Genomic DNA, 14,007 nt, shown 5'->3' on the forward strand with positions numbered 1-14,007 from the left:
TTCGTGATCTCTCTTTTCATTCAGGTCTAAGGTACTATATGTTGTGGTCATTATATCTCTTTATATTTAAAGTACTACCTTTTCTGATCTCTATAATTCTTTTCACTCAGGTCTAAGGTACTATCTTACATGTTACCTGTTGAATTGATCAACAAGCAATGTTGATCCCAGTAATGATCGCTGACTTGGTAAACTTGGCGAGATTTCTAAAAGTCGCCAATAGGTGAGGTATTGTAGGATTTTACCGAAGACCATGACTCTTAGCATTATGTAATAAAAATTTCTTAAAAGACTTATATTTTGAAATTATGAATAGAATTTAAAAAAAATACAGGAGAAATACTAATTAATTAACTGTTTATTTAAGCATATAGATCAGTTATTACAATGGAAAATATAAACAGTTTAATCATCGTTAGCCTTTTCTTAACATAATTATCAGAAGTTATAAAATTCTCTTCGAAATTTTTACCCGCGTATCAACTAGTGAGTCATTTGTTTGAGCGTATCATTTGTATCATTGCTCATCAAACTGTTTTTTGAAAGTTTTGTTTTTAATTCTTACCAGCGTATCAACCAGAGCATCATTTGCTCCAGTGTTTCAATTTTATCCAGCTCATTAATAGCCCCATATATAAGAGCATTTTTGCATTCTCTCTTATTGGAAACGGTAGTTTCCTCAAGAGTTTTATTATGATGAGCTTTTTCAGAAACACTTATTTCGGCCACCATTTGTTCTTTCAGTACTTCGTTCCAATCTCGCAACTCAAACTTTTCATTGGTGGTCATATCGAACTCCTCAAGAGTTGCATCATCATCAGTCATCTCAGACTGTCTATCTCTGTCCCACCCAAGGACATTCTCATGAGTCTTATTAGACTCTCCAATTGGCATTTCAGCCATCATTTGTTCTTTCAGAACCTCATCCCAAGCTCTTATTTCGAAATAATTCTCATCCGAACCTTCACCCTTCTCCTTAAACACCTTTGCGCTAAAAGTAAATAAATAAATCAGCATATATACACTCAGTGAAACTCACCTTTGTGGACATTATTCGTAAAAGTTAATAGATAACTATAGATTTTAGTAAATATTACGATTGAAATAAGTGTTCTTATAAAAGTGCACTAAGCTATTTGATTGGATTACTATTTACGGTTAAGTTTAAAATTGAAGTTTAAGCTAGCGTTGATTTTCTATTCGAGGTGAAATATATTTTTATGGACAAAAATAGTTAAATGAATGCAACTATTAGATGATATTACTAATATCTGATACTTACAGCCTTTTTCGCAAAAATCTCACCACTTTCGCCATTTTTCTAATTAAGTTTAAGCAGCCGTAAAATAATCACCTACAGATAGCTCATAAACTTTAGAAGTGAGGATTTCAATCTAAAACAATGCATATAATTGTTATAATCGCTTGTATATATTTGTTTAACCATTGTTACATAGCAACAATTAAAAGTTTTCTTAGCATATAGTTAACAATGTGTTACTAATTAAACAATGTTCTTTCAGCAGAGATAGATCATTTTTAAAGAAACGTGTTTTTAATACAAATGGCATTGTTTAAACTTGAAATAACTTTTAATCCCAAAATTTAGTGCAAAAACATGATTTTGGGCAAAATTTTTGAAAATGAGTTTATTATAAATTTATGATCCTCGTACTCTTTGGTTTCTAATTATATTTTGTATTTGTTTGTACTACAAGTATTTACAAAGTTATAGCAGTTTTTGTGCAAGGTGATAACAGTGGATGGACTAGTGATTTTAAGTCTTTAAATGCGTTTATCTATAGATTAGATTTTTTTCACATTTTACACCACCTTAAACAGGCAATTTCATGTTTGAAAATAATTATCTCAATAAAAATAATTTTTCATAAGTGTTTTTAATGCATGTTTTTTCGTAAAGACAAGTGCGAAAATTTAAAAAAAATTCATTTTTTAACTACATTGATCCCTGTTTCAGCAGTGTATGCACTTGCTTTTAAGATAATAGTTCAAAACATAGTGCATAGCTTTCTAAATAAAATAGTCAAAGGATTATTTTGTTTTAGGAGATAGAAATTTGTTTATAGTGTTTAGCATATATACAAAAAAATGCCTTATTTTTTTTAAATCCAAAAATGGTCATATAAAAAGAAAATAGTAGTAATGATATTTTTTTTGCTAATTTCACAAGTTTTTACGCATAATAAAACAAATAAACTTACCTTAGTGGCGCGACAACCCATTGAGAGCCAAAGCCGACTGTGCCCATTTTAGTTTTCTTGGCCTCTAGGGTGCAAGAGTTCCGGTTAAGTGGTCAGTCGAGCACGGAACCCTAAGTGTTTAGTTCCCAAGCATGCTTGGTACTCATTTATCGACTCACTGAAGGGATGAAAAGCTGAGTCAACCTTGCCTGGCCCGAAGATCGAACCCAGGACTTGTGGCACGGGGGTGCGAAACTCTGCCACACAGCCACCGGGCGTTTTTGTTATCTCTAACTCTTTTCATTCAGGTCTAAGGTACCGTCAGATGGGGTGACTTTGTGCAAACTGTCAATTAAATAACTAACATTGTAATAATTAAAAACAAAAAATTATGCATGATTTGTTATCGCAATTGATAAGACTTTTTAAGTATTACCTACCTTCCTGGCCAGGATGACTAGAACTTCTTCAACCAGACTTTTCAATCAGACTTTTCAGTCTCCGATTTTGCGACGTTAAAAAATTTGAAACTGTTGAGCTCACACAACTTGAGCTCACAATTTTTCAAGAACGATGATGTTTACATTGAAAGTTCTTGATAAACCATTAGATCGTTATGTTGACAACTCAAATCAGTTGATACCGCGCTTAAAAAAATACCCCTAGAGGGCACGACGCAAAAATTGAAAAAATGACTATTTGCACAAAGTACGGTACTATATGTTGTGGTCATTATATCTCTTTATATTTAAAATACTATCCTTTGTGTCATCTCTATAACTCTTTTCATTCAGGTCTAAGGTACTATCTTACATGTGATCATTATCGTGCCGTGGAGTATTATATTGAGAGTATCCAGCCGGTGACCCCATCGAATTCTTCCAGAGATATTCCATGCCAGCATGTAGCCGTCGCCTGCGGTGATTGGAACTCATTCTCTGCAGGGAGATGTGCTGATTGCTCTCTCAGTGGATGCGCTTTTATGGGCTACAACAGCGACTTCTTCTCTGACACACAGATCAGCAACAGAGAATATTTTGTGCAGACCTTTGACGAAGAACCATTTTGCAGTAAGTGTTATTCCTTGGAATAATATAAACCGCATGGGTCTGGGATAGCCTGGTCGGCAGGGCGTTGGACTCGCGTTCGTGTAAACAGGAGTTCGAATCCAGTCGGCTGAAGACTCCCTGTGTAAAGGGTGACTGGAGCACGTTAAATCTATCGGGTCACAAAGTCCTCGATGTTTTCATAACAAATTATATCTGTTAAGTATTGAATTGGATATGGATCGTTCCCTGGTTCAGGTCAAAATTACGATCTGTGAAAGAATGAATGGGTTAGCCCTATAAACGGGTGAGATACATGGATGCGGCAGAAGTCGAATTTTCGGCCATAGATGCCGCCACTGGAAAACAACAACAATCTTACCTCTTGCCTTAATGGCCTGTAAACCATATAGATATTTTTAGAAAAACTTATTTTACAAGTGCTTAGAAGGCAATAGATTATGCAACAGGATTTCCTGAAATTTACCCAGTAAGTAATTTTGATTGAAAACGCAGGTTTTTAATAAAAATTGTTTATTGATTCATTAAATATACAGAATAGTTACCTTTACGAATTTCGTAATACATGCGGTTATTTTTGCTGAAATTTTTATCGATCGTTTTGCATAAATAAAGTGGAATGCTCTTGATAGAGCTCTTAATTTGCTTCAAGTCGTGGTTGGTTAAAATGTTGTTGCCATTAACATTAGATTTAAGAAACTAAATTTATTGAATTGCATAGTCTGGGCGACTGATTCTGATAAACAAAACGGGAAGTTACATAACAAAGGTATGACTTCAGATTACCCAACATATAGTTTCAGAAAACTCCTTGTATTTTGCACAGGGCTTTATTTTCAAAAACTCTGGACTGTCCACTGTCTTTTTTATTTTTAAAGGCAACATTTCATTGCACAAATGGTTAAGAATTAAAAAAAAAAACTCATATTAAGATACCTTTTGATTATTAATTTATGAACTTCGCAATTTGGGAACAAATGCCAAATAATAAAGCAGTTTATGCGCATGAAAAACATTCTTTCTTATGCGATCACAAGAGAAAATGTACAAGATTTATAGAAGGTGCGTACATGACAAATTGTTCAAAGCTTTTCATAAATCATTCATATCACCAGATATTTTTTCAATAAAATGGTACACTTACCGATCATTTTATGCTGAGTTTGAAATATACCAGTATATAATAATGAGAATAACAAAGAGATTTTATTTTATAATTGACGTTGAACAGCCGACCCAATTTTTTGGGTTTACGTCTGCTAATGTTCAACTCCGCAGCCTTGTTATTGTGAACCCAAGACGAGGGAACTCCTGGATCAAGTATCTATCCTCTGAACCATCGAGGATCAAGAAAAAGGATTGAAATTATATGGCTAATATATATTTGCCATAATGATTTTCAAGCGTTACTGTGATTTACATATAAAGCTATAAAGTAAAATACTTACCTTAAAGCCTTTTGTTACGTTTTGAAATAAGAATTGGATAGATTTTGTATAATGGAGAGTTAGGTGAAAGCGTTTTATTTTGTCTCCAATAACTTTTGACTTATACAATGGAACTCAGTTTATGTTTTAGAAATATGTTGCAATTTTGTATTTTCTTTTAAGAATTTTGTTTAATAAAATATAGGAGTGGAAGAAATAGGGTATATTTCTTGCCGTACTCAACATTGTGGTGACCCGAATCGTGATAAGAGGCAATAGTAACAGGTTAGTTACTGTAAATACATTTGTTATGCGATTTATTTCATTGATCAAAATTAAAGGTTAAACTTGATATCATAGTTAAGAATGGATGCAATATTAAGAAAACGCGGAGCTACTAGAGCTTCCTTTACCAAAACGTTTAATACTTTATTTGAAGAATTAAGTAAAGAGTTACCAGATGATAAAGTATTAAAAACTAAAAGTGCCACGTTAGAACGACTCTATGGAATATTAAATGAATTCGACTCAAGAATACTAGAAAAAAAGTTTGATACTGAGGAAGAATTTGAAATAGAACATGCAAGTACCGAAGAGTATAATGAAAAAATGGATCTCGCTCGTGTAGAAATTGCAGACTATTTCAATAAGAAAGTTGAACCTTCCTTGGCTTCCTTTAGTTCGTCGCCAAAGCTAAGCAGACGAAAATTAAAGTTACCCAAGATTGAATTGAAACAATTCGGAGGTGACATTAAGGATTGGCTTACATTCTGGAATCAGTTTAAGCGTATCCACGATGACCTAGAAATGGAAAAAGAAGATAAATTCCATTATTTATATCAAGCAACCGTAGTTGGTTCCAGAGCTAGAGAAATCGTGGAGAGTTTCCCCGCCACTGCTGACAATTATGATAAGGTTATTGAATGCTTAAAAAATAGATTTGGTGGGGAAGAATTATTAATTGAATTTTATGTCAGAGAATTATTAAGTCTAGTTATTAAAAATGCCACAGAACAACCGAGAAGAATAAATGTAACTCATTTATACGATAAATTGGAATCCTACCTTCGTTCTTTAGAGTCAATAGGTATGACCAGTGACAAATACGCAGCAATGTTATTCCCTTTGGTTGAATCGTGCATTCCTGAAGAGATTTTAAGAGTTTGGTTAAGGAGTTATTCAACAACAAAGGTTCAAGAAAATACGTATTGTGAAAAATTGAAGCAACTGCTATTGTTTCTCAGAAACGAAGGGGAAGGAGAACAACGAATTTCTTTAGTGAGAACTGGATTCAAATTTATTGCTGCTGGTACTAAGAAAGAAAAGAAGACTGAAGCTGATTTATTTATACCAACAGCAAATGAGTTATTTTCTGGAAGTAAAAGCTCGAGGACTGTGGTAGATAAAAGGTGTGTATTTTGCGACAAAAACCACGAGAGTAAAGATTGTTTTACGGCAGCCAAATTGGCTTACCATCAGAAGCAAGAACTAATTAAGAACAAGAAAGCTTGCTTTATATGTCTTAAGTTTGGACATAAAGCAAAATATTGCAAATCAAGTGTTAAATGTCTAATTTGTGCTAAGAGACATTGGTCGATCATGTGTGCAGAATTATCGCCAAACAAGCACGAAGTAAAAGATGAAAAAGTAATTGATTCGAGTGAATGCCAAAATGTAACACTTGCGAATTCTTGCTGTTCTGGAGAGATTTTTCTTCAAACTTTAATGGTAAATATTGAAAGTAAAGAAGGAAAACGTGCTATAAGAGCGTTAATTGACACTGGCTCTCAACGCTCCTATATTCTGAAGAGCACTGTTGAGGAACTGAAATTTCGCCAAATTGATACTCAAACATTGATTCATAGCTTATTTGGAGGGTCAAAATCAAGCAGCGAAATTCATAATCTTTTTTCTATTAAAGTTACCGATTTGAAAAATAGTTATAGTTGTAATATGCATGTTTTGGATCAACATAAAATTTGCAGTTTTGTTCCACGACTTCATGATGGACCTTGGATACAGGAAATGGTACTGAAGGGCATCTCACTTAGTGATATTGGGAATCATCGACAGCCTATTGAGTTATTAATTGGAGCCGATGAAGCAGGAAAACTTTACACTGGGAAAGTGTGCAATTTGGCGTGTGGTTTAACTGCAGTAGAGACTTATTTAGGATGGGTCATTATGGGAAAAATGAAACCCTCAGTAATTGACGCCAATCTTTCGAATGTTTTGATTTCTCTATTAACTCAGACCACTGACATAGAAAACCTTTGGAAGCTTGAAGCAATAGGTATAACAGATGCATGTGAAATAAAAGATCAAAAGGAAATAGAGGACGCAGTCCAAGTGTACTTCGAAAGAACAGTTAAATTGAATTCTGAAGGACGGTATGAAATTTATTTGCCATGGATCAAAGAAGCCAACATCTTGCCTGACAATAGAAAAGTAGCCGAAAAAAGATTACTATCTGCTACAGCAAAACTTAACGAAGCTAATAAATTTTTCGACTACAATGCAATTTTTGAAAATTGGTGTAAGGAAGGTGTTATAGAAGAAGTCCCTGAACAACTTAAAGGCAACAGTGCACATTACCTTCCTCACCGAGCAGTTTTTAAAAACAGCTTGACAACTCCGGTGAGACCCGTTTTTGATGCATCTGCCAAACAGAAAGGATCTTTTTCATTAAATGATTGCTTAGCCAAGGGGCCAAATTTGCTGGAACTGATACCCGTGATAATTCTAAAATTTAGAGAAAACAGCATTGGGGTAATTTCCGATATAAAAGGTGCCTTTCTTCAAATTTCAGTAAATGATAAAGATCGTGACTACTTACGTTTCTTGTGGTGGAAGGATGATAATAAAACAGAAATAAAACTTTTCAGACATTGTCGTGTAGTGTTCGGGGTAAACTGCAGTCCGTTTCTGCTTGGAGCAGTTATCAAATTTCATTTGAGACAGTTTGACTCTGAAATTGCCGAGAAGTTATTATATTCTTTTTATGTGGATAATTGTGTCACTTCTGTGAATACTGAAGAGGAATTGCGGAACTTCATCAATAAATCGACCGAAATAATGGGCAAAGGAAAATTTGACTTAAGATGCTGGGAGCATACGAAAATACATAATGATGAAGATGAAGAAAAAGAGGAAGTAACTAAAGTACTTGGATTACTGTGGAACAAACGAGAAGATTCCTTGTTTTGTGATGTACCAAAAATGAAGATGAAAGATATGCCAATCACATGGCGTACAGTGTTATCTGTGGCTCAAAGAATATTTGATCCAATTGGATTTAGTTGCCCAGTCACATTGATACCAAAATTGATTCTACAAAAAAGTTGGCAAGAAAAACTAAGTTGGGATACCGAATTAACAGAAGATTTGAAAAAGGAATTCTTAGTTTGGCTTGAGGATTTACCTTTATTATCATCAGTAAGAATTCCTCGCCAAGCAACAGCAGTTAATAGAAGTTCCAGTAGTTTGCATGTTTTTGCTGACGCTTCAAAATATTCGTACGCAACTGCCATTTTTCTTAGAAATGAATCGCAAGATGAAATAAAAGTGCAACTTTTACAGGCGAAGTCAAGAGTTTCTCCACTGCGAAAAATTACGATTCCAAGACTTGAATTATTAGCTTGTTATATTGGCGCTAAGTTATCTGAATTCGTCACGAAAAGTTTAACTCTGGAAATAAGTGAAACATATTATTGGACGGATTCAACAACTGCCTTGTTCTGGATTAAGAAGAATGACCTACCCTGGGGAACATTCGTTTGTAACAGAGTGAAGAAAATACGTGAATGTAGTGATCCCAAGGATTGGAGACATGTTCCTGGTATTAGTAATCCTGCTGACTTGCCATCTAGGGGATGCACTGTTTCAAAGCTTCTGGAAACTAAATGGTGGGAGGGCCCACTTTGGTTGTCCAAGCCTAAAGAAGAGTGGCCTAATTCAACCCCAATCGAAAATGAAGAGGAAATATACTTAGAGCAGAGAAAAACCGTTGTGGCAACTCTTGCCTGCGAGAACACTGAAAATTCATGGATGCTAGCATATTTTTCGAGTTACTTAAAAATTTTAAGAATGACGGCATGGATTCTAAGATTCCTCAAAATGCTCAGAAAACAAGAACTGAACGAGAGATTGGCGAGCTGAAATTGTACGAATTGAATGAGGCTGAAAAAGTATTAATGAAGCAGATTCAGCAAAAGTCATTTAATGACGAAGATATCGCCAGGTTAAAATCTTTATGCGTCTTTAAAGACGAAGAAGGTATCTTAAGAGTAAGCACCAAGTTAACTGAAAGAAAAGACCTTGAAAGCTTTATCAGTCCTATACTGCTGCCAAGCACACATAAACTTGTTGAATTAATGATTTTTTACATGCACAAAAGTATGTGCCATGCGGGGATTCAGATATTGATGTCTAAATTAAGAGAACGATTCTGGATTATAAGATCTCGTAAGACGATTCGCAAAGTTTTAGCTCGTTGCGTGAGATGTAAAAGACACCAAACTACGAGGATCGAATGCAATCCAGGAGTGTTACCAGAAAACAGAGTCAAAGATTCATTGGTGTTTGAAATAACAGGAATAGATTTGGCGGGACCTTTGATGCTTAGAGAAAAATGCAAAGCATGGATAATTATATTTACATGTGCTGTCTACAGAGCCATCCATTTGGAATTGATAACTTCTCAATCAACACAAAGTTTTTTGCTTGGTTTACGACGATTTATAGCCAGACGAGGAAGACCGAAAGTTATTTATAGCGATAATGGCACCAATTTTACAGGAGCTAACAACCTATTTAAATCGTTAGATTGGAAAATGATCGAAATTGAAGCATCTGTGAATAGGATTCAATGGAACTTTAATCCTCCTGCTTCCCCATGGTGGGGAGGATTTTGGGAAAGAATGGTGCAGATGGTTAAAAAACTTCTTCGTAGGGTTTTAGGTCAATCAGCTTTAAATTATGAAGAAATGACGAGCGTCCTTTGTGATTGTGAGACAACAATAAATTCTAGACCTCTCACTTATGTCTCAGAACAAGGGGATGAACTCATTCCATTGACGCCAGCTATGTTCTTGAAAGAAATAGATGATGTCGGAGTGCCAGATTTAGATCAACTTGATCAAGTAAATTTGAATAAAAGATTAAGGTACCAGCAAAATTTGCGCAATGCTTTAAGAGAAAGATTTAGAAGTGAATACCTTGGGCAATTATTACAACGACCATCAAAGAGTAAACCGATTGAACCTTTGAAAGTAGGAGATATTGTTTTAATCGAAACTGACGGTAAAAAAAGAACTTTATGGCCAATGGCTAAAATAATAGATGTTTTTCCTGGTAAAGATGGGCAAGTACGAGTGGTTCGTCTTAAAACTTCATCCTGTGAACTCGTCAGGCCTGCGCAGAAGATTTTCCCACTCGAAATTTCCTCACCCACTGAACCTAATCTAATAAATAATGAAGCATGCAAGAATAAACCGGAGAAAGACTTGCAGGTAGTTGGAAAAACAGTAAGAACGAGAAGTGGAAGACTTATTAAAGTGCCAATTAAATTTTGAGCTGAAAAACTTGGACTTTCGGAACAGTATTTTAACATTATAATTTTCATTCATTTTACTCATAGAAATATAATTAGTTTTGATTAGTAAAGTAAACCTCCAATCAAAACGGTGGGAGGATTGTTACGTTTTGAAATAAGAATTGGATAGATTTTGTATAATGGAGAGTTAGGTGAAAGCGTTTTATTTTGTCTCCAATAACTTTTGACTTATACAATGGAACTCAGTTTATGTTTTAGAAATATGTTGCAATTTTGTATTTTCTTTTAAGAATTTTGTTTAATAAAATATAGGAGTGGAAGAAATAGGGTATATTTCTTGCCGTACTCAACACCTTTGAAACTGTTCATTTAAATTTCACGTTTTTACATTCATTTGTACCAAGACTGTGGATTAACAATTTCTAAAGAAGTCATCCTTTTAGAAATTTTTAAGACATTCTACAGTAAAGTTACGCCAACAAATCAGACATTTTTACAATTTTTCTTTTCAGCCTTTCAGTTCCAAGTGATTGTTGAAACAGAATCTGGACAAAATTTGACAAACGATAATTCTCGGATGGAAAGATCAGGTATCAATAGAGGCGTTATTCGATTGGAGCTGGAAGTGCATGACGGAAGAAAGACAAGACTTGACGACAAGTATTTGTATAATACGAAATTTACTATTTTTTATTCAGTTTAATTGAATACAGCATAGAAAAAAATTGTTTTTGATTTTTCCTAACGTACTTGCAATAGATATTTAATTTCGTTAAAGCAAAATTGCACACGAAATCGATGCAATTCCACACTGCAAAGGAAAATTCGTAAACCATGATTGGTGTGTGTATAAGCACTAGGACGTTCTATTTACTGAGCCACCTATTCTATTTCACGTTTAAATATTAAAAAAATAAAGTAATATTTATTTGTTAATACATTTAAGCTTGTTTTTATAAACTTTGTTTGTGAAGTCAGGGTTCCGCGAATGATCGTAGAGTTCCATTCCCTAAAAAGAATTGGGAACCTCTGGTTTAGGGTGTTACTGACTTTTTCTCTCCCAAATAGCAGATGCTCACTCTTCTGTTATGAAAGTCCACTTGAATATAGACGCTTTTAGAAAAATCTGCATGGCAATTTTAAACTACAGTCAAACCCCGCTATAGTGAACCTTCTAGGAACCGAAATTTCTGTTCACTATAACCGGGAGTTCACTATATCCGTTACGCAAACAATTTTAACTAAAGATTCCGAACTCCTTTTTATAAATACATTATTTTAATAAATGACCCATAAAATGAAATACAAAAATGACTGAAAAATAATAGGTAGTAATACGAAATGTGTTAACTTGCTTTTATTTTTTATTACTCTTAGTCTTGAGTACAAAAAAAAAAAAAAAAAATACTAATCTTTAGCTGATGCAGGGAAAAATTTGTCCATACATCTGTATGGGTAGGCCTTTGTTTAGGGATGGAAAAATGTGATAAAAGAAGCAAACAAGAGAATTCCGCTACATCCCGCTCAATAGATGATTTTAAAAATCAGTATAAGTATTTATTTTGAAGTAGACATTTCAAAATTATAAATAAAAAAAATGAAGAAGAAAAAAATCAGTCGAAGACAGGAAAAAGTTCATAATATCCAACTTCCTCACTTTTTTAGTTCAATATATCCACAAAAAATAACATTACACGTATATAGCAAGGCACGGGACCGAACATTTCGTTCACTATATCCGGGAGTTCAGTATGAACAGTGGTCACTATAGCGGGGTTTGACTGTAACTACAACACAAAATAAGAAATTTAGAGTTATAAAAGTTCAAGCAATACCCTGAAAAATAAAAAAGCTATGTATCATCTTTATCACTTGTAAAAATGAACTTTTCTTTTAAAGTAGATATTGCAGATCGATCTGAACTACTGCAATTTAAAAGTGAGCACTTTATCCTTTTACTCGGTCTTTACTGCGTGCAATCTCCTAGTTTTACCTTATACCACGATCCATAGATCAAAATATTAATTATATAATTCCATGCAAATACTCATAGTGTTTCTTTTTTATTTTGCATTTATTTTGCAGTTTAGCGCATGCGAGTAAAAGGATGAAATTGCTAAATCAACGTCTCTTGTTTTATCACTTGCATAGGTTGAATTTCAATACGCTTTACACTGTAAAAATATTTAATATATAGTAGCCACCACTTTTGGTGCAGAGGTAAACTAAAACTTTTTACATCGCATATAGTCACATTTACTTCACTTTTAGTTTTAGTTATTAATTTTTTATTTGTTTACTGACATCACTTGTTTTTAAGTGCATTAGAATCTATTTAATGGTTTTATTAGTTTTATTTAAAAAAAAAACAAGCACATATTTAGTAATCTATTCACACTAATTCCTTCTAACTACAGTTACTTATATATTGTTACTTTTGCTGTTACTTATATATTGCTGTTACTTTTGCTATTGCTTATATATTGCTGTTACTTTGCTACTGCTTATATATTGCTGCTACTTTTGCTATTACTTATATATTGCTGTTACTTTGCTACTGCTTATATATTGCTGCTACTTTTGCTATTACTTATATATTGCTGTTACTTTTATTATTACTTATATATTGCTATATTGCTGTTACTTTTGTTATTACTTATATATTGCTGTTACTTTTGCGAAGACTATGAATACAATACAAGTGGAAAGATATTGATAATGGGGATGCTTTCACTTCCGGCTTTTTGCCCCTCTATTGAACAGTAAGACAGTGCATGGCAGATTGGCCCAGGCTGTGCGAAGGATAAAAAATATATTTTAATGAAAATTGTCTTCAATAGATCGGAAGCTAAATTTATATATATTTTTTAACAGATTGTAAATAAGTGCTGCTGACAATGCTATGAGCAAAATAGTTGAAAAAATAAGCAGTGGTTTTGTAATTTTATCTCACATTCATTTTTTACTACATGACACGCGATCAGCACAACTTTCCAAAAATAGAATTGAAATGAACATTCTCTGCATAGATACATCTAAATGAAGAGATTTAAATTTGCATTTTATATTTATTCCATTTATTTCTACAGAAAAGCAAAAGAAATGAAACCTGATGATTATTACGTGTATTTGGCGATAAGTCGAATCCATATTGATGCCATCCAAGGAGCAAACTTCTGGTTGGATACTGTAATGAACGCCAACACAACCGTGTTAAAGAGTCCCACAAATTTGAAAAGAATAAAAATAATGCCAATCACATTAACAACAACAATGTAAGTTTCATTTTAACATATTTTAAGGAAAAATTCGATCAAGTATCACGTTTACATTAAATTTTTTAAACACATTAGCTATATGATTATGCTAAAATTCAAATAGTTCTTTACGGCGAAGAAGTAGATATAGTTCGGACATTTTATCTTTGCTTTGAGTTTTAAACACAAATGCAGCAATTTGACCCTGACTTTTTTTTATTCCATTGGATACCTACAAGTGACGTCATCATGGTAATAGATCCTGATTGGTTGTTAAAAATGTAGCATTTGTTTTTGCTAGCGAATGTAAGATCCATTCTATTTCAAATATACCTAGCTCGTCTAATATGAATTCGATGTGACCTCTTAATCGATTATCGTATTGTGCACTAAACACGTAAGTAATAAATTCTCATAAATCAATAAAAATGTAATTAATACTTAACAAAATAAATGAGCAATTTTCCTTTATTAACGAAAAGAAGCCGACAATAAAACAAG

General features: G+C 33.6%; 1 protein-coding gene across 3 annotated transcripts in view; it reads left to right on the top strand.

Annotated features, from left to right (window-relative positions):
* LOC107455439 (pancreatic triacylglycerol lipase) overlaps positions 1-14,007 on the top strand; it is a 31,716-nt gene that overhangs the window by 15,220 nt on the left and 2,489 nt on the right. For all 3 annotated transcript variants that reach the window (XM_087161836.1, XM_087161837.1, XM_087161838.1), the window contains 3 exons: positions 2,996-3,271; positions 10,762-10,909; positions 13,339-13,524. In XM_087161836.1, coding sequence (XP_087017962.1) covers positions 2,996-3,271; positions 10,762-10,909; positions 13,339-13,524 — 610 coding nt within the window. The remainder of the gene's footprint in view (positions 1-2,995; positions 3,272-10,761; positions 10,910-13,338; positions 13,525-14,007) is intronic.

The sequence above is a fragment of the Parasteatoda tepidariorum genome, chromosome 4, assembly GCF_982258835.1.
Source record: "Parasteatoda tepidariorum strain Cologne lab strain chromosome 4, Ptep-v5.0, whole genome shotgun sequence".
Classification (NCBI taxonomy): Eukaryota; Metazoa; Arthropoda; class Arachnida; order Araneae; family Theridiidae; genus Parasteatoda; species Parasteatoda tepidariorum.